Here is a 25670-nt window from a genome sequence, read left to right as displayed (position 1 = left end):
GTAGTGGGCAGCCCCTAGCAGGCGCCAGTTCTGCGAGGCAATGGGAATGTGGTGAGCATTCCTGATGGACAGTTGGGGGGTATTCACACTCTTCTATAAAGTCCATTCACCTATACCTTCAGACAGTGGGGAGGGCAAAGTACCCACTATTGGTAACAGTTCAGACAGGGGGCCAGCCGGTCAACTCTCAGCCTCTTTAGACATAAGTGAAGAGAACCATTCCCTTATAAATCTGCTGCAGAAGTTGGGGGGATGGGGAGGGTGTGTTTGCAGTGGGCTGGGCTTATCTTGTTGATGTCGATTTTGGCATTGGATGGTAGGGGTGGTGTGGGAGAACTAGGTTAACAGAGGGAGCCTGGCCTGACACTCAGAATCACCTGGGGCACCTTCTTCAGATGTCCCACTAGGCCCTCCCCTGGGTGGGGCCCAGGAATCTGCATTTGTTAAAGCTCTTGGGTGAGTCTGATGCCCAGCCAGCTTCTCTGGCCCCTGGCAACCCTGGGATCTATTCTGCATTCCTAGGACCAGGGGAGCCAGCTGCTGTGCAGTGACAGAGCCCCGTCCGCTTCGCCACCCACCTCAGGTGAGCTCCCGGTGGCACACCAGGACCCTGGGCCCCTCTACGAGAACTCAGTTAATGCTTGCTTCCTGCCTGGGTGGCTGCCTAAGAGAAGTCCCCCTCATCCATAGCAGAGTCTGATCCAGCAGAACCCAGAGCAGGCAGGGTCCCCCCATTCCTCCTGCTAACAGGAGCACATGTCGGGGAGCCACAGGAGAGCCGCCCTCAGTGGCCCAGCCTGGGGTGTGACCTCACCAAGGCCCAGAACCGGGGTGTACGGTGCCCACCAGGGAGTCACCACAGGGAGCCAGCTCTGTGGGTCCCTCTGTGGCCCCAGGCTCTGCAGTCACTGCTACCGCCTGGAAAGTTCTCAGGAGTCTTCAGAAGACACCTGGGGGCAGGAAGAAGCCCAATATGATTATTCCTCAGACTCTTGGAAATCCAGAACCCAGCTCTAAAGGGGCCGTGCATCAGACTGTGACCACCTCTCTATGGGCCAGTGCCCATCTGGTCAGGTACTCCAGTCACAGCTGGTATCCCATGTGACTGCTGGCACCAAAGTGCTGGGATCCCATGGTGCCCAAGCATCCTGCCCTCTCCTTCCTCCTCCCACCCTCTCTCAACACCTCTCCCTCCCGGTAGGTCCAAGTTGATTGGCTGTGTCTCTGATGGGGAAGCTGTTTTCCCCTGCCCTCTGCCTCCACAGCACCACAGATGCTCAGTCCTACACGGCCCAAACACACATGCGGGTCATGTGCCTGGTCTTGCTGAAAGCAAGTAGCACTGGACTCTGATGGTGGCTTCCTCCCCACAGACTCAAGTGTGTGTCTGTCTGTCTTTCCAGTGCACACCCTGAGACCTGCAGACATCCAAGTTGTGGCCGCTCTGGGGGATACTCTGACCGTAAGGACTCTTGGGCCCCGTACTTGCAGGGTGGGTGTGACTGTGTCAGCTCCAAGTCCCCGTCCTCCTAGTTCCAAGGCCTGTGCTCCTGGCCTCTGCGCTCTCCCACCCCTCTGTCCTGACTCCATCAGGCTGAGAGCAGGACGAGGGTTTGATTTTGCAGTCGTGTTTTCAGTCAGGTGTGCAAGCGGGAAGCCTTCAGGAGTGAGCTGAACTGCCTCAGGCAGTAGAGCTTATGAACACTTAGCATCACCTTTGGAACAACTGTAAAAAATAATGTCATTTTTGACTCAAAAAATCTTCTAAACCTTCCGTGAGGGTGCTTTCCCCTTGGATTATACTTTATAAGCAGCTCCAACCCTCACATCTGTTTCCTCTTTGCATCCGCCGCAAAGCAGGAAAGACTCTGTAGTTATGGTAAGTTATGCTCTTAAGTTCCAAGAAATAGGGCCATGGTATCATCCCAGAGCACCACTTTCTGGCAGCACTTCTGAAGCCATGAGATTGCCTTACAGAATGTCCCCAAGGGAAAGAGAACTGTGAAATGCATGAGAAATCTGTCCACTGCAGATCTGTAGGCTCTTTCTTCATGCACGTCAAGAACTTAGGAGTAGAATGCTGCTACTAGTGTTGAATCTCACGTTCGTAAAGCACTTTAAAGGCTTCAAAACTGATTTTGCAATGACCCAATTTGGTCATAAAAACAGTCCTGTGAGATAAGCAGGGCATGGGCTCAGATCTGTAAGGAAGCAGCTGAGATCTGGGGAAGGCACACAGCTGGAAAAACAGCAAGCCCAGGAATTCTGACCCCGCCCCCCCCTGGGGTGATGCTCTGCTCAAGCTGCAATGCACGCACAGGGAACACCTTGAGAAGCCCTGCACGTACGCAGCCTCCCTTTTCTCTGACTTGCTGATTTTCCCATGGATTTTGATATTTGGATATGTTTTCAAAGGCTGGCAATGGAATTGGCTCCAAACCAGATGACCTTCCTGATGTCACCACTCAGTACCGGGGGCTGTCGTATAGGTAATGTTAACCCGTGACCCCCTCCCACCCCATGCTCACCGCTCCCCCCACCTCAAGAGATGGAGCAGGGATGTGTCTACTGTAAAATGCATAAATACCAAAGAGCAAGGACCAGGTCTGGAGGGGGCTTTCAGAAGGAAAACCTATCTTATTTCTGGAAAAATGGAACAATTTGATGAGTGGAGAGGATATTTTTCTTTGATAACTCTTTTCTTTTAATTGTGCAGAAGAAGCAAACCGAGGTTCTTATCAGACTTCTGGGTCAACAAATTCAACATGAAATGCACCAGAAAAGCACCAGATCTCTGAGTCTTCACCTGCCTGTTTGCATGTATATGTGCCCATGTGGTTGTTCCTATGTTTCTTGTTTACTATCTGTCTGTGTTTGTTCATGTTGTGTAGCCACACCTCTGCCTTTATGTATATACATACATCTGTACAGAAAGTTCTGAAATGCGGCACCCACTTTAGGTGGAATCAGCCAAGACAAAACCCCCAACCAATAGGCATTCCAGGGCTCCTCACTTGTGCCTGCATAATGGGGGGAGTGGTAGAGGGTGGTATGGGAAGCACAGGCTAAGCCTTATGCTCAGTTGGCAAGTGCCTGATGCTACAGGAATATAGAAGAGGGGATGCTCAACCCTGCCAGCTGGGAGAGGAGGGCTTCCCAGAGAAGGTGGTACCCCGTTATGCCTTGACATGTTAGCAGTTTGGTAGGTGAGAAGAGTATTCCAGACAGGAAGTAGGAGAGTGGTTGCATGTGAGTATTCGTGTCTTTCTTTCCTAATAAAGTTCGTGTTTATGAGCCCTTCGAAGTCATTGGTGACAAGCTCAGGACTCTGCCACGAGAGGGCAGAGCGCTGATGAAAAGTGGGGTAGCCCAGTGCCGCCCCTCCCTTTCCTGCAGAGAGAAAATGTGAAATGTTTCTTTCAAGGAAGCTAGAGGGAACAGTGTGTGGCTGATGACGGCCCTGAGGACCGTCCCAGAGAGAAAGTTTTTCCTGGATGAGGGGCATCCTCACTTAGCCAGGAGTCACCCACAGAGAGGATGCAGGTGTGGGTAGTGCGGGGACATCACCTAGCGAGAGCTGAGTGAAAGGCCTCCCAGTGCGAGGTCCCACATACTTTCAGGTGGGGGGTCTCTGAGGAGCAAAGTCAAGGGTGCCTCTTGCCCACTGGGTCCCAAGTGTTACTGAGGCTGCAGGAGAAAGACAAACCAAAAGGAGGAGCAGGAAAGCGGAGGGTATTATAGTCGAAAAAACACCAGGTAGGGGCAGCTTTACTTGGTTGGAGCTAAAGAAGGAGGCAGTGTTGTCGCATTCTCGTGTGGGAAAACAGATAAGACTGACAGCCAGCCAGCAGTTGACGGGTGAGCTACCCCTGGTGTAGTCAGAGGAGCAAGGTGACCTACCTAACTTCACAGTTACTGTGCAGATTCCCAGGGTTCAGATACAGATAGGCCATCTTCCGCTGAACGTTTCTCTCTGCAACAGTGAAAAAAATCCAGCCACTCATGTTTCTTCCTATGAATGAGGTCTAGTAAGGCCTGATGTTTTAATCTTCTGGTTCCGTTTTCAAGGCCTCATATAGTCAATGGCTTCTGTCGCTTTAAACCCTTTATTCTACGTGTTTCAAAGACCTACCCCAAAACCCACATGTGTTAAAAGTAGAGGTACTTGGTCAGAGTCTAAGAGATAGTTTGACTCTTCATAAAATGTGTAATGTTTCCCAAAGTGTGTTCCATAGAACTCTAGCCCCAATCTTTGTGTTTTGGGGGAAATTTTTCCTACTATATACTTCCTCTGGAAAATTCACATGCCTATAAGCATATTAAAGGCTCTGAGAAGCCCGAAAATGAAGAAATCTATTTAAATTCTGTCTGTTTAATCCAATATTTCCCTTAATCCCAGAACACTTTGTTTGTTCAGAGTACCTGTTAGCATCTCTTGGGAAATGTTCATGTAGTAGACCAAGCTAAGAAAAAGCAATTTTCTGAAGCCATTAAAGCTTCTGAATAGGAAATTAATGATTCTAGGTAAACTAAGAATGCAATTTGAGCCTCTTTCTCCAAGGAAACAAAGTGGAGGGAGTGGACCTCACGGAGTCAGACTAGGGAGTTCTTGGTAGATGAGTAGCTATAGCAGGCCTTGCAGGAAGAGGTTAGGCTGTGAACATTTCCAAGGCCCCTTGGCCTGTAAGAATCACATAGCAGTGAAAGGCCCCAGCTCTGGCTAGCTTACTAGTGTGCCAAATCTGGAGGTCTTTAGAGAATTGCCTTTCCTTCATTTGAAATGTTGGCTTTATTACTCATTCAAAGGACCAAAATAAAATTTATTTATCAAAAAAAGCATTTCTTTGTCTTATTAATTAGGAGTTCAGTCTCATGTTATTGAAACTCCTTTGATAAATGTTATCAAGCATCAGTTTTGCATTTCTCTGCATACTGTGAGTGACTCTGGAACAAAGCCCATCCTTTGAGCTTATGGTGTAATATGAACTCCATTCATCTGAAGGGTCTTATCTAAACTAGCTGTTTCATGTGGGTCTGTTTTCTTTCATGTTTCCCATAGTTCTGATCAAAACGAGGGTTTTCATATTTTTGTTTCTCCGTATTTATTTGTATAATTCTCTCTTTTCTCCTGGAAAGGGGCTCTGAGAGGTTTCTGTAGCCTATTGTCTTAATCAGCTACCACACTTGTAGAACAAAGATAGTTTTAGATAAGAAATTGCAGTAGAACATACTTGATGTGTATGCATTTATATGTGTTTCTGTGTTTATAATTTTTTAGCTTTTATATGTTTCTAGAAGGAGGAAAGGAGGCAGGGTTAAAAGACAGTGATGGGAGGAGATATAAGTCTTTGTCATTTCCTGCCAAGTGAAAAGTGTTATGATGAAGTACTTTTGGTCCAAAGAAGGAAGGCTCAGGAAGCAGCTAAAGTAGTAGCTTCATGCAGAGTTGGGAAAAGATCAGAAGCTTTAAAAGCAGTGTCCAACCAAAGGCCATGTTCAGTTCAGACACTGGATGGAAGGTGCGAGAGAGATACCTGAGTGAGAACAGAAGGGTAGAGTTTACCTGGCTGCTTTTTCTCTCCACCTTTTGAGGATCTTGACCCTTTGACTTAAGCCCTTGACCCCACCCTAGTGTAAAATAATCAATTTCATTCCAAGCCTTCTCTTGAATGAAGAATAGCCATAACTTTGATTCATGGCCTGTCCTTTGGAAGTCTACACTGGTGGGCTGAATGCTAACACTGTATTCTCTGAAACCTCTTGGCCTGGAATAATATACGGGGATGGAGGAGGGAGTCACAGAAGAAAAATAACAGTAAATATAGTACATCTGAACAGTGGACTTCATTAAAACATAAATACTTCTCCCCTTGCCTCCCACATGTGTTCAGTTTAAATGCATGAAAGAAACTGAAACTTCGACCGTGTCTGGAAGTTAGATTGAGGGCCATAAAACTAGATTATATGAAATTAGATTGGGTGTTGAAAGGCAGTGAGCGGCCATCCCCTGAACCTTCCAGTGGAATTTACCTGACCACTGGGCAGAGAAGAATTTATCCATTTTCTAAAGGTTTCCAGTTCAAGCTGGTTTTTAGTTACCTTTTGGTTTTAAGTTTCCATAGAAAGTTGATTAACCCCTGTGTGCCTCAGCTTCCTACTCTGTAAAATGGAGATAATTCATCTACATCCCAAGCTTGTTTGGAGATATGAGATAACTAATGTAGAGCATGGCTGAGTACATGGTATAGAATCAGCTAAGTATGCACCCTCCTGACTTGCAGAAGGAAAAAACAGCCCTCAGATTTCACCTTCAAATCCTGGATTTGGAGGATCCAGCCTCTTGGGCAATTCACATTTTTTCAGAATCCTTCAAACACAAAGAGGTGGCTCTGGGGCATCTGACAGATGCTGATGGTGTGGGTGTCTTTAAAAGATGGGGGCCCTTTTCTATAAAGCCTGTACATTGATTCAGTCTCCCTCACTGACTTGCTCACTTTCTACAGCTCAGGAGGGGACAGCTCCCTGGAGAACGTGACCACCTTACCGAGTAAGTAACCACCAGTGTCTTTAGTCTGTCCACTGGGTCCATCTGATGCCCAGGCTTCCTGAAAGTGCCTCTCAGCTAAGAAAGGGAGAAATGACATCTTCCTTAGGGACCTGTGAACAGGCCATTGAAGGGGATGGAAAAAACTAGGTTCAAGCCCTGGCCCTTCTGTACGCTAGCCAGGTGACCTGGCCCAAGTTACCAAACACCCTGAGCCTCAGATCTCTTCACCCAGCCCAAAGGGTATGGAGATAGATGAGCCATGGCTGCAAGTATAAAGAAAGAAAAAAAAAGCTGAGAGGCTCTTGCCGCCTTGGCTCAGCCTGTCATCAAGTCTGAGGCCTCAGCTCCTTGCTGGGGCATACTCCACCTCCCATCCTAAGCTCTCTGTGTCCTGTGCACCCCCCTTCTCTTCCAGATATCCTTCGGAAGTTCAATGGAAATCTCACAGGCTATGCGGTGGGCACAGGAGATGCCAATGAGACAAATGCATTCCTCAATCAAGCTGTTCCTGGAGCTAAGGCTGAGTATGCATTTTGGGGGGGAGGGAGCTGTTGGGTAGGGAGTGGGAGGCACATCATTCCCTTTAATAAAAGGCTATAATTCTGACCTCTGTGTACACAGGGGACCTTTATTTACAGCAATGCTTTGAGAATCTCTTGGCCATTCTCTTTCCTGGCTGCCTCTGTGACTGCAGGGAGGCTGGAAGGCTGGATCTTGGACAGAGAGGATGATCCTAGAGACTGAACTTGGTCTTGCTTTCCTGTGCAGCATGTCCTAATCTTCCAACTACCTGACCCACCATATACAGTTTTTAAAACTTACCATGGCATAATGGCATTCTCTCCAGTGCCTCATGAGTGGCAGTTCCCCCCATAGATCAGGGAGTATCAACCAAATGGATGGGCAATACTGAGTCTCCACGTTAGAGGCTGCTTAGAGCAGCTGCTTAGAGGAGTGGCGAGTCACGTCCTGTCCTTATGCCCATTGTGGGGCTGCAGGAAACGCAGTTGAGAAGCTACAGGCAGCTGGAGCCAACCACTCAGCCCCGCAGGTTGACCTCCAAGGAGACCCCTCCTCCCACACCCCACTCCTAGAGGTTTCAGCCACCTGGGTCTCCTCACTCCTGGCCCAGCCTGGGAAGACCCTTCTTGGTAATAGAAACAGCCAAGATGGTGGTACACATGGACCCACCTCCAGGTGCCAGACCACCTCTGGTCTCTGGCTCCATCTCACACTAAAACAGGGGCCAAACTAGTGAGGAGCTGAGGGTGCCTGAGGGATAGTCTTTCCATGAATTATAAACCCAGGCATGTGTAGTGTGTATGTTTAATGCCCCACCTCTTTCTATGCATGTGTGCTCAGTCACTTCAGTCATGTCCTCCGACTCTTTGCGACCCTATGGACTGTAGCCCGCCAGGCTCCCCTGTCCATGGGGTTCTTCAGGCAAGAATATTGGAGTGGGTTGCTATGACCTCTTTCTAAGAGAAAGCATTTAGCTAAGTTGTGTCATTACCAAAAATGACACAACATATACCTAAGAAAAATCGCAGCCACTGGTTGGTGAAGGAGGGGAAGAAGCAGCTGTGTCAATATGAGACTTTTAACTATTGTGCTTGAGCATCAAATGCTCAGCTTCCTGCCAGCCAAGGTAAAAGAGGAAGCATGCTAAAACTTTCCTAGATCTAATTTCAGAGTCTATACCAGTCCTTTAAAGGAGATGAACAGTTTCCTGCACGGAATTGTTAAAGACACTTTGCACATGGAGTCCTAGAAAGGAGACCATGCGTAACAAATATAATTGGCAGTATCCTTGACTATAGAGGCTTAGGACAAACACACAGCTATTTTTGTGAAGGGTTATTTGTTGTAATAACTTCTCTAGAAGAGGCAAGTAGCTTCTTGTCCCTGAGCCTCAGGGTCTCTGCCAGCTCATGTTGGAGGGTGGGGGGTCAGGGGTGGGGTGAATGCCATGGAAGCCTCCAGTTCAGGCCATTTAGGGATGAAAGATTCAGGGGCTCTTCCTCAATGGGACTGATTTCCTCTCCTCCTCAGGGAACTTGTAAGCCAAGTCCAGACTCTGATACAGAAGATGAAATCCGACCATGTAAGTCAGATTTATGATTATCTTTAAATACTAGCTTGCTAGCCCAGTAAAATCCCCAAATGGAATTGTTGGCCATGAAAACAGTGAGACCCCAGTCCCTAGAGGCATTCAAGTGGCAGAGGGCAGCCCCTGTCGAAGGCCGCCTGGAGGAGATTACGTCAACCAGAGGGAGGTTTGTCGCTGATCACAGTGACCCTGAAAGTCCTTCCTGATGCTAAGAATCCGTGGTCTATAAATAAATCTCTGAAGTGCTGTCAGCTCTGAGGTTCTGATCCTGTTATTTCAAAAGGGCAAGGAAGTTTTAGAGGTTTGAATGGATTTCCTAGAGCTGTGTTGTTTTTTGGTTTATTGGAAATCATCAAGCATTTTCCTCCCTCTGTACAGAGAGTAAATTTCCATGAGGACTGGAAGGTCATCACAGTGTTGATTGGAGGCAGTGATTTATGTGACTACTGCACAGACTCGGTAATGGGGGCTGGTCAGACCTACTCATTGCTCTTGACTTTGACCTGTGGGCCCTGGAGATCCTCTTTGAGAACAATCCCTAGAATTAACCTCAGGATTGTCCAAGGATACCTGTGTGTGTGTGTAAATGCACACGCAATTCATACACGTGCACATGTACACACACACACTTCTTTCCCTAGCCCCTCAAATTTCTGGCCCCACCTCCCTGTCCCAGGTAGTGAGAGTCAGCAGGTGGCAGATATACAGGGCTTCTGTTCCCCTCTCTTACAATTCCTGAAAGAAAGAGAAGAAACCGTAAACCCCAAGCAGTTAGAAGTGGGGCTTGACACATCCTACTCCTGAGGTAAAGCTCCAACTGAAGGTTGCAGTCTTCTGTCTGGACCAGTGAGTCCCCAACTGTTAATCTCAGATTCTGACATCGTGAGCTGGTCACAGTTGGAGGCCAAGGGAGAACAAGCCCTTGGGGGCCTGGGGGAGAACCTAGTTCTGCCCACTGCCTTCTCTCCCTAACCAGCATCTCTTCTCTCTCCTGTCTCTTCCAGAATTTTTATTCTGCAGCCAACTTTTTTTACCATCTCCGCAATGCCTTGGACATCCTACATAGAGAGGTGAGTGGGGGCTCCCACAAACTGGATACTGCTCAAGCCTGGTGGGGAGAAGAGGGTAAAACACCCCTTCCCAAGGAGCTGGACAAGGACATGGGCTCCTTCCCTTTCCATAGTTTGGGGGTACTCCCAAGGAAGCCTCATGCTATTTGGGACCAGCTCCAAGGGTCTCAGGCTTGAAGGGGAAAGCATTGTGTGCACCAAGCATCCCTTTACCAGTACTGGCAACATTCTCTGGTGGTGGCAGCTGGGTGGCTCCCAGGCTGGGCACTGCACCCTGAGTGGCAGGAGTGTCTACAGCAGGCCCCCTTCTGGTCCTGCACCCAACGTGTTCTCTCCCTACCCCCTGGCATGGACAAGATTTTCTGGCTGCCTGGGAGGGGCGCTCAGACAGCCAGATGCTTCTCTGGTTTTGCCACAACCCTGAGCCTGCTCAGCAGAGTTAGTCCAGGCCAGGCTGGAGGGAACCCATTAAGGGCTTATGTCCTAGCAAATGGGGCTACCTCACCAAATTGAAAGCTAACTGATAGCTGAACAGAGCTAAGTCATATCTGATTGTTTTGCGATCCATGGACTGTAGCCTGCCAGGCTCCTCTGTCCATGGGATTTCCCAGGTAAGAATGCTAGAGTGGGTTGCCATTTCCTTCTCCAGGGGATCTTCCCAACCCAGGAGTTAAACCCAGGTCTCCTGCATTGAAGGCAGATTCATTATGAGCTGAACCCTCAGCATTTAGACCCAAGACTGCCATGTTGGCCCACTCTGGGAGGCCCATTCACACTGCTGCCCATGTGGGTGGCACAGACTGCAGGACTCTAGGTGCTCACCTTTTGCTGACACCTCCCCGAACTCCACTCAGGGACCCCAGAGCCCAGTCCCACTTCTCAAGGTGCTAAGGCACCTGGTAAAAGAAGCTTCCCAGGTCCTCTCTCACCCAGAGCCTCGCACATAGGTACCCCGGGCGCTGGTCAACCTTGTAGACTTCATGAGCCCCAGTGTCATGCGGCAGGTGTTCTTGGGGAACCCCGACAAGTGTCCTGTGCATCAGGCCAGGTAGGCGGGTACTTGCTGATCTGGTTCACATGGTGGGGACTCCTCAGGGTCTCTGGGACTTTATCTGTCCGCGTGTGCATCTATAAAGGGGTCTGTGCCAGGATCACCTCCTTCTGGGAGGTCGAAGTCAGGGCCCCCACTTCCCTAACCTCAGGGTGCCAGTGAACCTCTGTGATGGGGGAAGTTGCCGGGCAGAGGTCAGGACTGGGACACACACTAGTGTTTGAGAGACAGGGCAGCCCAGCCTGTGAGAAGGAGTGACATACAGGTGTGTCCACACATGGTGAAACCATAACAAAAACAAAGCTCACTTACCTTTGTGGGGAAGAAGTGACCTGGGGAGGGACACACAGAACTTCCAGTTGGGAGTGTTTTGTTTCTTAAGTTGGGTGAGAAGTACACAGGTGTGTGTTTTATTGTTCCTCTTGCCTTACACATCCATTTATTCACTTAATAAATGCTTTTAAAGTCTTACTGTGCACCAGGTTCTGTTTTGAGTAGAGAGATCTTTTTTAACATCCAGTAGATTTTGTGAGTGTGTAATAACTCATCACAAAACAAAAGGGAGCACAGCAGGGCACTAGTATGAACTCCAGAGGTGTCTGGGGACCTGAGCAACAGAGGCTCACCAAAGCGTGCATTTGTACTTATTTTTAAACACTAAACATGGGTTTCTCATTGCCCAAATGCATTTGTTCAGTGTATTTTGTTGAAGGCCCAGGGCCTGTGGTCCAACACTTAGTACTGTGTTAATGTGAGAGGGTGCCATCCATACATCCTCCCCTTGTGCATCACTGGGTCAGGCCTGAAACCTGCCCCTGAGCATGTGTAGCAGAGCCTCCAGTGAGCCATTCCCCCACCTCCACCCTGACAGCAGCTTTGGCTCTGGGTCTTTCTGTCTCCCCTCTTTTTGCAGCATTTTGTGCAATTGTGTTCTGACCCCGCGGGAGAGCTCCCAAGAGCTGGCCAAGTTGGAGTCCATCACCCGAGCCTACCAGGTAAGACCAAGAAGGTCTCTCCTCCGCCTCAATCAGCACGCCAGCCCAGAGCCCCCCTGGGGAGGCTCATGGGAAGGGAAGAGCTATTCAGAGTTTGAGAGGCAACATCACCATCCAGGCCACTTCCTGGCTGAGGTATCTCAGGCACTCCAGGCAGGTTCACAAAAGAACCTAAGTGACAAAGTCCTCATGGCTGAGCTGTCTTGCTGGCTCAGCCCCAACCCTTGGCCTGACAAAGGGACTAGCCCTGGGTGCCCCATGGAACTGCCATTCCCTCCCTTGCCCCCCAGATGCCCAGCTGCCCCCCAACCCCCCACCTCTCCAATAGGCAGGCCACAAGCCAATGGGGGTGTTGCAGGTCCCAAGCCTAGGGGCCCTCTGGAGGTCTCTCCTAGGTTTCTGCTCCTTTCGGGACTTCTGGCTGGCCTTTCAGAACTTGCGGTCCACTTAAAACCAGAACCAAAAGGAGGCACAACCCATTTCTAATTCTCTGGAAAGAGATTTGTCATCAAGTGTGTGTGTGTTCTTAAGAGAAGAACTGAGTTAGCCCACCTGTTGAGGGAGATGGGGACAAGGTCACTGCCCATCATCCCCAGCCTTGCCCTAATGGGTACCTGGAGCACCTGGACCTGTGCTGAAGATGCCCATGCGTATGTCCACAGAGCAGCATGCGCGAGCTGGTGGAGTCCGGTCGGTATGACACAAGGGAGGACTTCTCTGTGGTTCTGCAGCCCTTCTTCTACAACATCCGGCTCCCTGTCCTGGCGGTAGGCTCCCTGCCCTCCCTGACAGGGCTCCCACAAAGGGGAGGAAATTCAAAGTGGAAATTCCAAGTGCTCCCATAGACTGGGAACAAATGGGGCGGATCCAGGCAGCTCTCTAGCTGCTGATCTGGTGGCTGGAGCCTCCTTGAACATCAGAGCTGTATTCAAGAGGCAGCCCAATGTTTGATGTTCTCATGACTGCTCATTGCAGCCTCCATTTTACTGAGTAGCTACTACATGTCAGGCACTGTGCATACCATATGTAAAATCTTCACAATTACCTTTTGAGGTGAGCTTTATCATCCCCGCATAAGAGAGGCTCAGAGACATGAAGACTCCTTCCTAAAAGCATGCAGGAAATAAGGGACAGAGGTGAGATTTGAACACGTCCAACTCCAGACTGTTCACGTTTGGCCCCAAACCCAACACTGTGGTGGTTGTTTCTCTCCCTGGCTCTGCTCTCCACCTGACTTCCGTTCTGAGCAGAAGGGCTCTGTGAATGGGCCAGGGTGGGGACTTGGGTCTGTCTACCCTGGCCTCCATCCCAAGGGCCTGTTCTACTGGAAGAAGCTTTAAGCACCTAGACTTTGCCCAGGCCTGAAGCCCTATTCTCCCTACCAAGCTCACTGGGACCAACTGGTCAAGAATTGGGAAACAGCTGTTCCCAGCTGGCTGGCTAAGACTTCCTCAGGGACTAGTATCTCATTCCCTCATCCATGGCATGGGTTGCATAAATGCACCTGAAAATATATATCGCACTTTTTAAATTAAATAATGGGAATTGTGAGATCCAGAAAGCAGGTTGGGGGTTTGGGGTTACTCAAGGTTGTTGATGTGTGGGACCACTCTGAGCTCTCTTAGGAAGCTGCAGGCTGGGAGAGCCCCCCAGAGGAGCAGGGTGTTGAGAGGTCCACTCCAGAGGGCAGGCCTGCCAGTGAGGCCCACTCTCCACCCTCGGCACCAACAGGATCTTAAGGATGTCTATTTCTCTCCTTCAGGATGGGCGCCCAGATGTGTCCTTCTTTGCCCCAGACTGCCTCCATCCAAGTCAGAAATTCCACTCCCAGCTCTCCAGGGCCCTTTGGGTCAACATGGTAAGATGAGTGGGGTTTCCTGGTTCTCTGGGGTTCTAGTCTAGAGCAAAGTACCAGGCACTCCAGAATGGAGCTTGTTCTTGGCCTCCCTTTGCAAGCAAGGTGTGGAGGAAAGCGACTGGTGCCTCTGTAGAAACCAATGTAGAACGAAAAATACAGAGTCCTTAAGATTCCTGGATCAACTGCATCCTCTCTGACGGGCTTTGGACTGTGATGCAGGACTCTACATGAATATAAGGCAGAACCCTCATGTTTATTCAGTATTTTCTATGTGCCAACAACTCTGCTAGGCAGTTTAAGCCATGTTTATCTCATTTAAGCTTCTCAGCAGCCCTGCAAGACTTATAAGTTTACAAGGAAGCTGAATCCTGCAGAAGCTAAGAGACTTGCCCAGTATCCCACAGCTGGTGACTGGCAGAGCCAGGAGGAGAAGCCAACCCCCCTGAAATCAAATTCTGAGTGTTCCCCCACTGCAGGATGCCCTGCCAGGGAATGTTCACTTCAGCAGAGACAAATTAGTACACTCACGGCTCTCTTTTCTTCCCTCATCAGCTTGAACCACTGGGAAGGAAAACAGATACCCTAGATCTGACGGCAGACATACCCCTCTCCTGCCCTGCTCAGGTAATGCTGCTCTCTGGAAACCCAGAGCTCAGGCCCTGCCCATCTCCCTTTGTACCCCCACCCCAGCCCCCCACACCCCTCGCACCAGCATTTCTCTGTCACCCATCTTGCCCCTTGCCTGGGAGCAGATGGATTTTAGGTTGGAGGGGAGTGGAGGAGAGTGGAGAGGGGAGAAGAGGGTGCAGAAGCACCTCTGTCTTTGGGAGAAGCAGGTGGGAGAGGAGGCCTGAGCCCAGCAACAGGAGAGGAGCAGGACATGTATGGATTTTTCAGGAGGGGAGTTAAGAAGCCAGAGGTGGCCAGACCGAGCATTTCAGCAGAGACACGTGGGGCCAGTGGGAAGGTCCACCGGTAGGTTGGTGGCCTAGTGTGAAGCCAGCTGAGCTCAGAAGTTGCAGTTAGTGGTCACGGAGTCTGGATTGGGAGTGTCTGGCAGGAAATAGGTCAAAGAGGAAAGCCCTAGAGCCACCTGGGGTAGGGACAGGCAGGACCGGCTTTGCGATAGTTGGAGTGAGGCTGGCCTGGGCTCATTTGAAGGAGGAAGATACCGTAAGTGGTTGTTAGACCTGATTTCAGGAGTAGGAGTGGGGTAGGTACACATGCCCTTTGCCTTCAGCTCCCTCTTCAAGCCCCTGTCTTAGGGCTTTTTAACCATATAAGGTTGAGGCCAGAGAGCCCTTGACAGCAATGAAAGGGGGACAGCCTGACCCAGTCTGGGAGGCCGGGTTTCCCGCCTGGGTCTGACTGCGTCACCCTCTCCCACTCTCCCGACTGAACAGGAGAGGACCTACATCTCCCCCATGTTTCTGCCAGGGGTCTAGAGGCAGTGGGCACCCTTCCATGTCTGCTGCCTCCCCCACACCAGTCTCGGACCCAGGCTCAGCCTTGGATACCATCACAAGTCTCGATCCCAGGCTCAGCCTTGGGTACCGTTAGCCTCACCAGGAGGGTGGGTTGAAGGGATGCAGAAGTAGAGGCAGTGATCGTAGGAGGGCCAAGTTGCTAGGTCCAGGGCTTGGGGCAAAGATGATGGTCAAATGATGTAACAATCAGTGCAGCGTGGATGCCTCCAGTCCAGATGGTCAGATGCGGGCTGAAGGGCTGAGGCAGAGGCCTAAAGGCCCTTCTGTACCACATGTAAATGCTTAAATTGCTAGATCCTGAGCTTGTCCAGTGCATTCTAGGGGTAGGGCCAGGCAACCTGGGTAGTAGAGGCATTTGGGGACTCAGAGTGGTGGCTATAAACCACATGGGGGGGGGCAGGTATTTCAATATTTTAACAACCATATGGCCATACTGAACATCAGCCATGGGAAACCCTCTCCAATCTGCCAATTCTCCTTCTATTTAATAGTGAAAGTAATAACAACCCAGTCCAGGGAGCCATCCTGTGCTCTCTTTCTTTCTCACAAATATCTACTACGTACCAGGTTGGAGTCTTAGGCTCTGGGTCAGGTAGAGCCCTGTCACCACCAGCCTCAAGGTCCCAGACCAGGCAAGGAGCCCCGAAAGGCTGCTGCCTCAGCCAGAATCTCAGGCCACTCCTGAGGTGGGCTCCGCTCCTGCTCCTGGACTAGCCTGACTGAGCCGTTGGTGAGCAGAGGAGAGCAAATCCAGCCTCCTGGAACTGTAAAAGCCCCGCCTGGGAGAAGCGGTTGCCAGGCAACCCCAGAGCCCATTCCAAAAGATCCATCTGTTGGCCGGCCCAGCTTCAAGGCGCCAGGCACTGTGGAATCCTGCACTCCTCAGGTCCCATCTGCTCCCTGCAGTGTGCCATGGAGCTATATAAAAGTCCACCAGCATCTCAGTGTGAGCGGACAGGGGCCAGGCAGCACATATTTTAATCCTAGCTGAGTCTAAACATAGAGGCAACAGGCAGGACCCAGCGGGGAGGAGGGGCTGAGACAGATGCAAGCACCGGGGAGCTTCTTTCTCAACTTCCTGCCTGCTCCTCCCCCAACTTCAGTCAAGGGCAAGTGCATTCTGCCCAGCCAGGTCAGGCGCTCAACTGCGCTCTGTGGATTTCCATTAGACTTTCAGGTTGGACATATGATTTATGGCCAACTTTAGCTTATTTGCTCTGTGAACTGTGACTGTGGTCCCCTTGCTGCCCCTCATCACCTCTCTGCCCACTCGTTTCCTAAGCAAGGGCAGCTGCCTGTGGCCCCTCCTCAGACTTTGAAGAAATGGGCTCAAAGACCAGCAGAGTCCTTTTTCAGCTCTTATTTTTCTTGCCCTTGAAAAGCATTTGTCAGAGTTAACCACCTCCTCCATGAATTTATTCCTCCTCGCATTCGTGGATGGAAAACCACCTTGACTGCTTTGCTTTTCTAGTTTCTGCCCCCTCCCATCTCCTTTAATGACCCCTCCTCCCTTCTCCCAGCCTCAAAAATGTGAACATTCTCCAACTTTCATAACTCAGCCCTCTTCTCTTTCCTCTTTCTCTGCACTATCCTCACTCTGAGATTTGTCCATTTCCAGGGTTTCCTGTTAAATTTCCTTGCCCAGGATCCCCCAACCTATATCTTCATTTCTTATTTTTTTCTCCAAACTTGAGCTATATTTCTAACCCTTCAGAGGTCTTTCTCCCTTGGATGTAAAGTTTACCCAGAAGACAGATTAAATATATTATCAGAGTACCAACAAAATAGAAAGACATAGTAAGACAAACAAAGAATTTCAAGTGATACTTCATCATTCAGTCTTTCCTCTTGAGAAAAACTGAGCTTTGTTGGATTCTCTTATACTTACTTTATTGTTTAGTGATATTTCTATTTTAGCATTATGTATGTGGGGCTATTCTCTTTGAATACTTTGGACTTCCAAATCTCCCAAATCTGCCCTGACCCCATCATCTTAAACTCAACCTTCATTTAGAAAATAATTTTTAAGTAAGAATGTCAAAATAGGACCGAAATCGATATCTTCCTAGACTCCCTAATCCTGAAGACTTCCTCTGTCTGTCCATATTGTCGTGGTGGTCACAGTCCTGCAGGCGTGAAACGTCAGGCACCTCACCTGATAGAATCCTTCCTAGTCCTTCCTCTTCCCACTTCCACCAACCCAGTTCAGGTCCTCGTCACTTTGTGTGTTAAAAGTTACCTGCTCCTTTCCATCATAAAGCAACAGAGAATTTTATAACCTTAGAATCTCAGTGGGGAGGGCTTTAAAGTCCTGTTGATGCAATCTCTCATATAATTGAATTATTCTACCACATCCTGCCAGGCTTCCCAGGTGGCACTAGCGGTAAAGAACCCACCTGCCAATGCAGGAGACATGAGAGATGTGGGTTCAATCCCTGGGTTGGGCAGATCCCCTGGAGGAGGGCATGGCAACCCACTCCAGTATTCTTGCCAGGAGAATCCCATGGACAGAGGAGCCTGGAGGGCTACAGTCCATAGGGTCGCCCAGTTGGACACACCTGAAGTGACTTAGCACGTGTGTACCACATTCTCCCAAGGCAAGCAGAGGCTTATGGTCTCTACTTAAACCTCCACACTCTCAAGGCAGTGCATTACTAACAGCCAAGTCACTATCCATTAACAGGTTGTGGAATCAGCCTAGTAGGTCATGTTTGGGATGGGATGATGAGATGGGATAGAAATGTCAGTGGGTACTCCTATGTCCTCCTCCTCTTTACCACTACCACCCTTCCCTGGATCTTCTCTAATTTCCTCAACCATGTATGGCAGACAAGTATTCCAAACCCTGCCTCGTATAGTAGGTATGAGTCCTTGGAATGTGACCCCCACTTATGTCGGTGCCTGGGCCTGACTATACACACCTGGTTTGGTCCGAGCAGCACAGAACAGAAGACCACCAGCTCTCCTTCACTGTGGAAGTTTACACCTTTTAACACGGCCAGGACGCACATGCCCTTTTCTGGCAGCCACTGACTCATGTCGCTGACTCACATCAGTGGCTGACCAGGCTCTGCCCCCGGGCAGGCTGCACCGTCTTTTCCCAGCTGTACCGAGGAGGATAGTTCCTTGTGCTGGCATTCAGTGGGCTTAGCTTTCTGCTTACTGGTGTTACCAGCCTAGCCTAGGAGAGCCAGCAGACTAAGTGGACTCCCTTTTCCCTCTGCTGAGCTCCATGCCTTTCACCCAGTCTGACTCATGTATGCACAATGCAGCCGACAATCAATAAAACAGGCCCCAGGCACTCGGGCCTCTTGCCTGGCCCTGTCCTGGACCTGTTCTCATTGTTTCTTCTCTGGCCTCACTTCCCACCACATTCTAGTGTCTCCCTTCCTCTGACCTCTTAGGTCAGTCTCTCCCCTCTGGCCCTTCCCTCTCCCCTTGGATCATGTGATGAAACAAACTCCCTGGCTTGACTTTCAGCACATCCAGAAGGGCAGGTGGAGTCTGCCCTCCGGTTCCTCTTCTGCGAGCTACTCTGAGAAAAGCTCCGGCTCCCAGGTCCTGTGCTCAATCAGGGTCCTGGGAAGTGGGGGGAGAATAATGAGGAGTGACCTACCTCCCACTGAGTCTCATCTTTAAGGACCACACATCCCCAGATCTCGCAGTCCTTCCTCAGCAATTACTACATTTATTGGACACACTGTTCTTTGATGCTTCGCTACCCAATACTTGTCATGTTTTCTGCCTGACTGAACTGTATGCCTCTGATCCTCCCTTCATCCAGCACCTAGAACAGAGCTCTGAACACATGGGGTTTTACAAAGGTGAGTCAGTTGTTTATAGGATGCTACATGCCCTCAGCTGCTAGAGAATCTCAGGGGACGGGGGACACTGAATAGCATTGGCCGGAGACAAGTCTTGTTAACCATGGTGACGTGCCACTGTAAGGTCTCTCTCACCTTGCACTGTAGCAGATGGTCCAGGGCACACATCCTGCCCTTGGCCCTGAGTGCTCCTCTGGCCCGTGTTTCAGCTAGGAGCACCTGGACTCAGAGCAAAGGAGAGGCGTGTCATGCCCCGGGGGCAAGGTCTGTGCCGAGGGCTGGGGGTTTGGGTTTTGTGCATGTAGATTTCATCCTCCAAGCTAACCGCTGAGACCACCTCCTCATCCCTCTGTCTGGCCAGCAGGTCTTTTGCAGGCCTGACCCCAGTGTGAGCAGTGGAATGAGGGCATTGCTGGTCGGGAGGCCTGATGGGTCAGGCACCCCTCTGTCCTCAATGCTGCTCTCCACCGGGGACAGGTCCATGCTCCACCCTGCACCTCAGTGGCCCCTCATCTGTAAAGCGGGATCACTCAGGGTTGAAAACTCAGATGCAGTGCCAGGCTGGAACAAGACTGTGTGGGTGGGATGGACAAGAAATAGTGGTAGGGCAGAACTGAAGGGTACACGCCTCTTGTGGCAGCATTCAGAGTTGTCGTCTTCTCTCCTCCTTTTTAAACACCTTTCAGGCCAAAATAAAGCAGATGGGCAATAGGCTTTCAACCCCTGAAACATATATCCAATGACATCTCCAACATTCTGGTTCTTCCTACTTACTCCCATATTATTCCCAGATTTTCAGACAATGACCCTTCTACTCCACTGAGCATGACTTGTGAAGGTGTTGACAGCCCTGGGCTATCTGGGCTGATCTCTGTCTTACAAACTTTTTCTTGCTTCACTATCATTTCCACATTTTCTCATTACTTGCTTTCCCCTGCTACCTCTGTCTACTTCCTTCTTCCTTCTTTGACTAACTTATCACCCACAACTGAATAGACTTGAGTTCTTGACTGGGCATGTATGAAACCGATGGTGAAATAGATAGGTGAGCAGAGAATGAAGAGGCTATTTCATGAGAAAAAAATGCAACCAGCGTGTGTGAAACCAACCCAAAACAGGTAAGGGACATAACTCAGAGGAGGCAAAATCATAGCAACCAATGTTAAAATACACTGGTGATCGTAACATTTTTTGGAGACTAAAAGATCCCTGTAATATCAATCTTTTGCCAGAGCAACAACAAAGGAGGGAAAGTCATTCTGATGATTAGGGAGATGTTCCATTGTCAGGGTGAAAAGAAAAATCCAGAACCCTGAAAAGAACGTGGATGGAACCCTTTTTAGTCCTTTTATTGTGCATCCCTTGTCAAAGCTGTTATGTAAAACCCTCTAGGGAATGAATGAAATTATGTCTGTACGATTCTTTCTATTTAAATGCAGAAGAATCATGTTAAATGAACCTAGAGGACAGGATTGTTAGTACTTAATATTTCCTAAGCAATCTTCCAGGCTGTCAGGTAACCTTTCCCTGTGGTTTCTTTTCTCCTCTTAGGTTGAGCCCCTCCTGCGAACCCCCCGGAACAGTAACTACACATACCCCACCACGCCAGCCATTGAGGTAACTAACCCCTGACACATGTCTGCCTCTCTCAGAGACAAACCATTTCCGCCCCCCGCCCCCAGCGACTCAGGGAGTGGTGCAGATTTCAGAGGTAGCTTAAGCAGAAACATACCCTTCTTACCTACTGGAAATTGGAATGTGAAACAAAGGCTCCTGAACCACAGAATCCCGGGATTGTCCTAACTTGTTCTCAAGTGTTTACCTGACGTCAGCAACCAACTAGAGGAAGTGCCTGTGGATCAGTCTTCTTTGACCTTTGCACAGACGTCATTTCTGATCAGGCAGCTCAGCCTTTCAAGAAGGGATGAGGGGGAGGCAGTGAGTATAATGCACATCGATTTCCTGTAAGGTGGGAGCTGAGTAGGAAGAGCCTCAATTCCAGAGGCTGGGCCCCCAGGAAGCTGATGTATATGCAGGTGGGTTTCTAGGGCTTGTCTGATTCAGGTCAATCATTCTAGCTCTGAGGCTTTAGGGCCCATGGCTTTAGGGACAGTTGCTGCAAAGATGGCCTGGAAGATCCTGAACCACACCAGGCCTTGTGGGACAGGCTTGGTCCAGGCTACATCTGTTGGCCTCCTGGACAGGGAATCAACCACCAGTGTCAGTTGAGCACCTATGGTTTGCTGAGTTTTGTGCTAGGGGCCAGAAGGGATTCAGAGCAGTGTCAGACATAGTTCTGTCCTCGGGAGTTAGAGGTCATTCCAAACTGGGCACCTACTGTGTGTCAGGCACTGTTTCAAGAAGATGGAGCAATAGAGCCGACAGATGGAGCCCATCCCTTTTACAGACCCTACAGTCTACTGAAGGAGGCATCCAATAGACATCGAAGCATAGTCATGTCAGAGAGTAAGGACAGTCTTGAGAAAGTATGATGGGATAAGGAAGGCACATTCTGATGAGCTGTGACCAGGACCAGTGATTGCAGAGGCTCAGAACTGGGGCTGAGTTGGGTGTATTTGAGGGGAGAAAGAAGTCAGCATGGCTATGGGCGTGTGAATGAAGTGGAGAGTGGGGTCATGATAAGTGGGGTCATCAAGGTCATAATCATACAGAATCTGAACCCCTGAGAAAGAAGGTTGGACTTTGGTGGAGAGCTGTGGGAAGCTGTTGGAGGTTTTAGGAGAAAGTGATGTAATCTGGTTCACCTTTTTAAAAGAGCTCACTGACTAGTGTGGAAAATGGATGGGGGAGTAGCAGGAGTGATTGAGGAAAGACCATTTATAAGCCAGCTGAAGCACTGAAACTAACTTACATGAAAATATTGAAGAACTGTCAGATGCTCAGCTCTGGGATACAGGCCACACCAGCTTCATGGCTGGAGTAATGCCACCATTCACCCTCTCCGGATTCTCTCAGGCTCACATTAGCCCAACAAAAGCTTATTTCAGGCCAATCGTGGACTGAAATCCATTAGGACTGAAATGTCAGCTGCATCTTGTCAGTTAGGCATTTATTTATTTATCTAATGTGTGTATTTATTGGATGCCTAAATGATGCAGGTGCTGTGCTAAGTGCCAGATATACATACACTGATGAACAAAGTGGTTCTGGCCCATTGTCTTGGATCTTAGTCTCACATGCCTTTGCTTCTGTTGCTGGAAGAGTGAAAAACTCAGGCATAGAAAGTGATTTTTTAAAAAAATACTTTGCTATTTAAATTAGCCAGACGGACCACGTCAACATTACTTGAGAACTTGTTAGAAATGCAGAGTCCTGGGTGGCACCTCAGTCCTGCTGACTCAGGACCTGCATTTCCCAAGACCTGCAGGCGATCTGGGTGCCCTGGCATAGGGTGCAGCCCATGCACCCTAAGCAGTTCTTCCCTTGGGACAGACGAACGTGCTCCAGTTCCAACCTGCGTCTGTTCGTCTGCAGGGGATGGGCTTGTCTCTGGCTCATCAGTTCTCTGAGATGTTTCTAAAGTGCTCATGGCTGTAGAATTATTTTAAATTGCATCTTCTCTGGATATTTGTCATCTACACACAAACATGTTCTTGATTTCAATAGAACCTCCACACAGAAGGAGGACTCCTTCAATATGACTAATTGAGCAGTTCCTTGGAATAAACTCGTTTAGATCAGATTAAGCAAATAAGATGTAAAGGCAGTTGCATTGTTGCTCCCTTGTGAGAGGAGTGTTTTAACAAGGTGTGTCTACATCAGCCTCTGGTCAGATGAAAGAGACAAACTTCCAAAGGTTTGGCAACCACACACCTAGAGATTCGGTCAACCAGACAACACCTATGAGTGGGGCCCTACTGTGCACTCAGCACTGGGCTTGTCCCTCAAGCTCCTCTGGGGATGTGCAGTTGTCTGGGACACTAGGGAAGGATGTCTGTTTCTCTCTCAACTTATGTGCCATCTGCTTCCTACCTCATCCCCTCCTCCAGCACTTGGAAAGTATGATCTGTATTCTAGAGTCAAGAGAACGTGACTAAAAGTACACAGGTCATGGGCTTCCCTGGTGGCTTCATGGTAAAGAATCTGCCTGCCAATATAGGAGATGTGGGTTTGATCCCTGGGTGGGGAAGATCCCCTGGAGAAAGAAATGGCAACTCACTCCAGTATTCTTGCCTTGGAGATCCTATGGACAGAAGAGCCTGGTGGGCTACAGTCCATGGGTTGGAAAAGAATTGACAATGACTTAGTGATTAAAACACAAAACAAAAAAATCCAAGTTATAGACTTTAATTTATACATATGCAAGGAACTGGTTGGCTATTAAATACACAAAAAGACATACACACGTTTGGAAATGATATGCAGAAACTAGAAACTTTGCATTTGTAAAAATTTCATATTGCTTTCCTAAAAATATTGTAATTATGTTTTGGTCCTAGCATTGCAATTAGTGTCCATTAGTTTCACATTAAACACCACCACCTAAACCCATGTGGAACCCTGTGGTTGCCCTATGGCGAGGAGATCTAAGACAGGAGTTTGAAAACTCCATGCAATGATCACCTGGGGAGCAGCTAAAAGGTGTCGAATCCAGGTGCCACCCCAGACAAAGTCAGAATTCCTGGGGACGAGACCCAAGCACTGTTTGGTGCATGGGGAGGTGGCAAACACCCTTTTTCTCTTCTCTGATTCCCCTATCACTCCATCTACAACCCACAGCTCTTTGCCTCACATGATCCTCTACAGTGACATAGTTATAGCTAAGGAATTCTTGGTGGAGACTGGAACTAAGAAGGTTGAGGAGGCATTTGTGTTTATGTTGGTGCCTGTACAGAATCTTAGGATAAATTCTAGATTAGTGAAAGTGAATGTGTTAGTCGCCCAGTAGTGTCCTACTCTTTGCGACCCCATGGACTGTAGCTCACCAGGCTCCTCTGTCTGTGGGCTTCTCCAGGCAAGAATACTGGAGTGGGTTGTCATTCACTTCTCCAGGGGATCTTCCCTGGATTTAACATGAAAGAATCAATGACCTATATCCTGGATGCCAGTGTCTCTCAGCTGCCTCTGCCGGTTTTCATCAAGGCACCATGTTCAGGGAACAACTGTGTGCGGAGGAAGAATTCTTTAGCTAACTCTTGGGCTAACCTTCCTGCACCGTGAGTGTCTGCTGTTGTGTGTTTGCTTTTGTTGATTCAGAACTGGGGCAGTGACTTCCTGTGTACGGAGCAGAATCCTTCCAACAGTGTCCCCACGTCAGGTGAGTATAAACGTCATCATCCCCTTCAGTCAAGGACTAAGTGTTAGGTTGCTGGGAGAACCTACAAGTACATCTTGGAGCCTTGAGCAGGTCTCGCTGATTCCTGTGCACTCAAGACTTTGATCCTGGGAAGCCCATGACAAGCTGGCCTGCAGCACTGCTGGGCTCCCAGGTACTCCACAAACCACACTTCTCATCTCAACTAATTCCTTATTCCTCAGGCCTCCCTGTCTAGTGAGGTAGGTACAGTCAGGGATGGGGGTCCTCTCTACCTGTGCTCCTGATCCCCACAGCTGGAACTTTCTTGGACCCCTCAAGAATGAATTGGGCTCCTCCCCATATGGCTAAGAGCCACCTAGCCCATTACCTTCAGCGCCTTGGTTGCTCTGGATGCATGGAAGAGACAAATTTTCTAAAGCCTTAAGCTGGAAATAAGTGTAATGGGGATGGATGGGATGAGAACGGAATCTCAGGCTTCTAGTCAGGTTAATAGTTTAAAAGGAAGACCTCTGCCAACCATCCATCTCTTTGCCTGTCTCCTTAGTCCATAAGCTCCGACCAGCGGATATCAAAGTGGTGGCTGCTCTGGGTGACTCGCTGACTGTGAGTACTAAGTTGAGCCAGGAATCAACTCTTCTTCCACACTGGCTCTGTGTTCAGCATCTAGCTAACCCTGTCGAGAACCTACCTGTGTCTGGCACTGAAACACAGTCAGGCAGCCACGAGACATCATCAGGCAATCTAGAAGCCCTGCCCTCCACCCTTCCACAGCCCTGCTCAAACACCACCTCTTCCCATGAGGCTTCCCTCCAGCCCCAGATCAAAGCCATTCCATCCCTTCTTCCCCCCTGTTCCCAGGCATTTCATCTGTATGTGCTAAGGCACTTACCCAAGTCTGCCCGACATTCCTAGGGAACTTATCTCCCTCACTCATCTCCCTCGCTCACTCCTCAGGTGGTGGGTCTACCCACATACTGCCCAGCTCCCCTTCACCCCATTCAAAAATGTGTTCTTCAGGGCAGAAGGGACCCAATTCCTGCACATAGTATAGTTTCACTAAAGGAATTATATTGGCCAACCAAAGATTTCGCTATTGCTATGTGTGAGACAGTCTGCTAGCTTTTCAGAGGGAAAAGAAGTATGAGATGTAGTCTTAACCCTCTTGAAACTTGTCCAGCTGGGGAAATAAAAAACTTACACTGAAGGAGATACGTATCCAGATAGGTGACAAATAGGACTCTTGAAATCAGGTATTCATTTCTATAGAAAAACAACAGATGTTGTTTTTCTACACATCCCCAGATGTGTATGAGTGCATCTTAATTTTCATACGAACATGGGGAAAGCTGTGGAAGGATACACATCAGGCTCTTAACCATTCATCAGCTCTGGTGGTATGTATATGTGGGTAAGGGGTGAGGAGGGATGTAGAACCTGTGGCAGGAGGCAA

At 49.2% G+C, this 25670-nt stretch overlaps 1 protein-coding gene across 1 annotated transcript in view; it reads left to right on the top strand.

Annotated features, from left to right (window-relative positions):
- Positions 1 to 25670, top strand: part of PLB1 (phospholipase B1) — a 127174-nt gene that overhangs the window by 80411 nt on the left and 21093 nt on the right. Inside the window, exons 32-47 of the mRNA XM_020886318.2 lie at positions 523 to 583; positions 1404 to 1462; positions 2416 to 2489; positions 6504 to 6547; positions 6963 to 7071; positions 8600 to 8651; positions 9036 to 9116; positions 9662 to 9727; positions 10675 to 10775; positions 11692 to 11773; positions 12436 to 12540; positions 13536 to 13631; positions 14184 to 14255; positions 20494 to 20559; positions 24160 to 24220; positions 24765 to 24823. Coding sequence (XP_020741977.2) covers positions 523 to 583; positions 1404 to 1462; positions 2416 to 2489; positions 6504 to 6547; positions 6963 to 7071; positions 8600 to 8651; positions 9036 to 9116; positions 9662 to 9727; positions 10675 to 10775; positions 11692 to 11773; positions 12436 to 12540; positions 13536 to 13631; positions 14184 to 14255; positions 20494 to 20559; positions 24160 to 24220; positions 24765 to 24823 — 1188 coding nt within the window. The remainder of the gene's footprint in view (positions 1 to 522; positions 584 to 1403; positions 1463 to 2415; positions 2490 to 6503; positions 6548 to 6962; positions 7072 to 8599; positions 8652 to 9035; positions 9117 to 9661; positions 9728 to 10674; positions 10776 to 11691; positions 11774 to 12435; positions 12541 to 13535; positions 13632 to 14183; positions 14256 to 20493; positions 20560 to 24159; positions 24221 to 24764; positions 24824 to 25670) is intronic.

This window comes from Odocoileus virginianus, chromosome 2, assembly GCF_023699985.2.
Source record: "Odocoileus virginianus isolate 20LAN1187 ecotype Illinois chromosome 2, Ovbor_1.2, whole genome shotgun sequence".
Lineage (NCBI taxonomy): Eukaryota > Metazoa > Chordata > Mammalia > Artiodactyla > Cervidae > Odocoileus > Odocoileus virginianus.
This window is presented reverse-complemented; position numbering and strand designations above follow the sequence as displayed.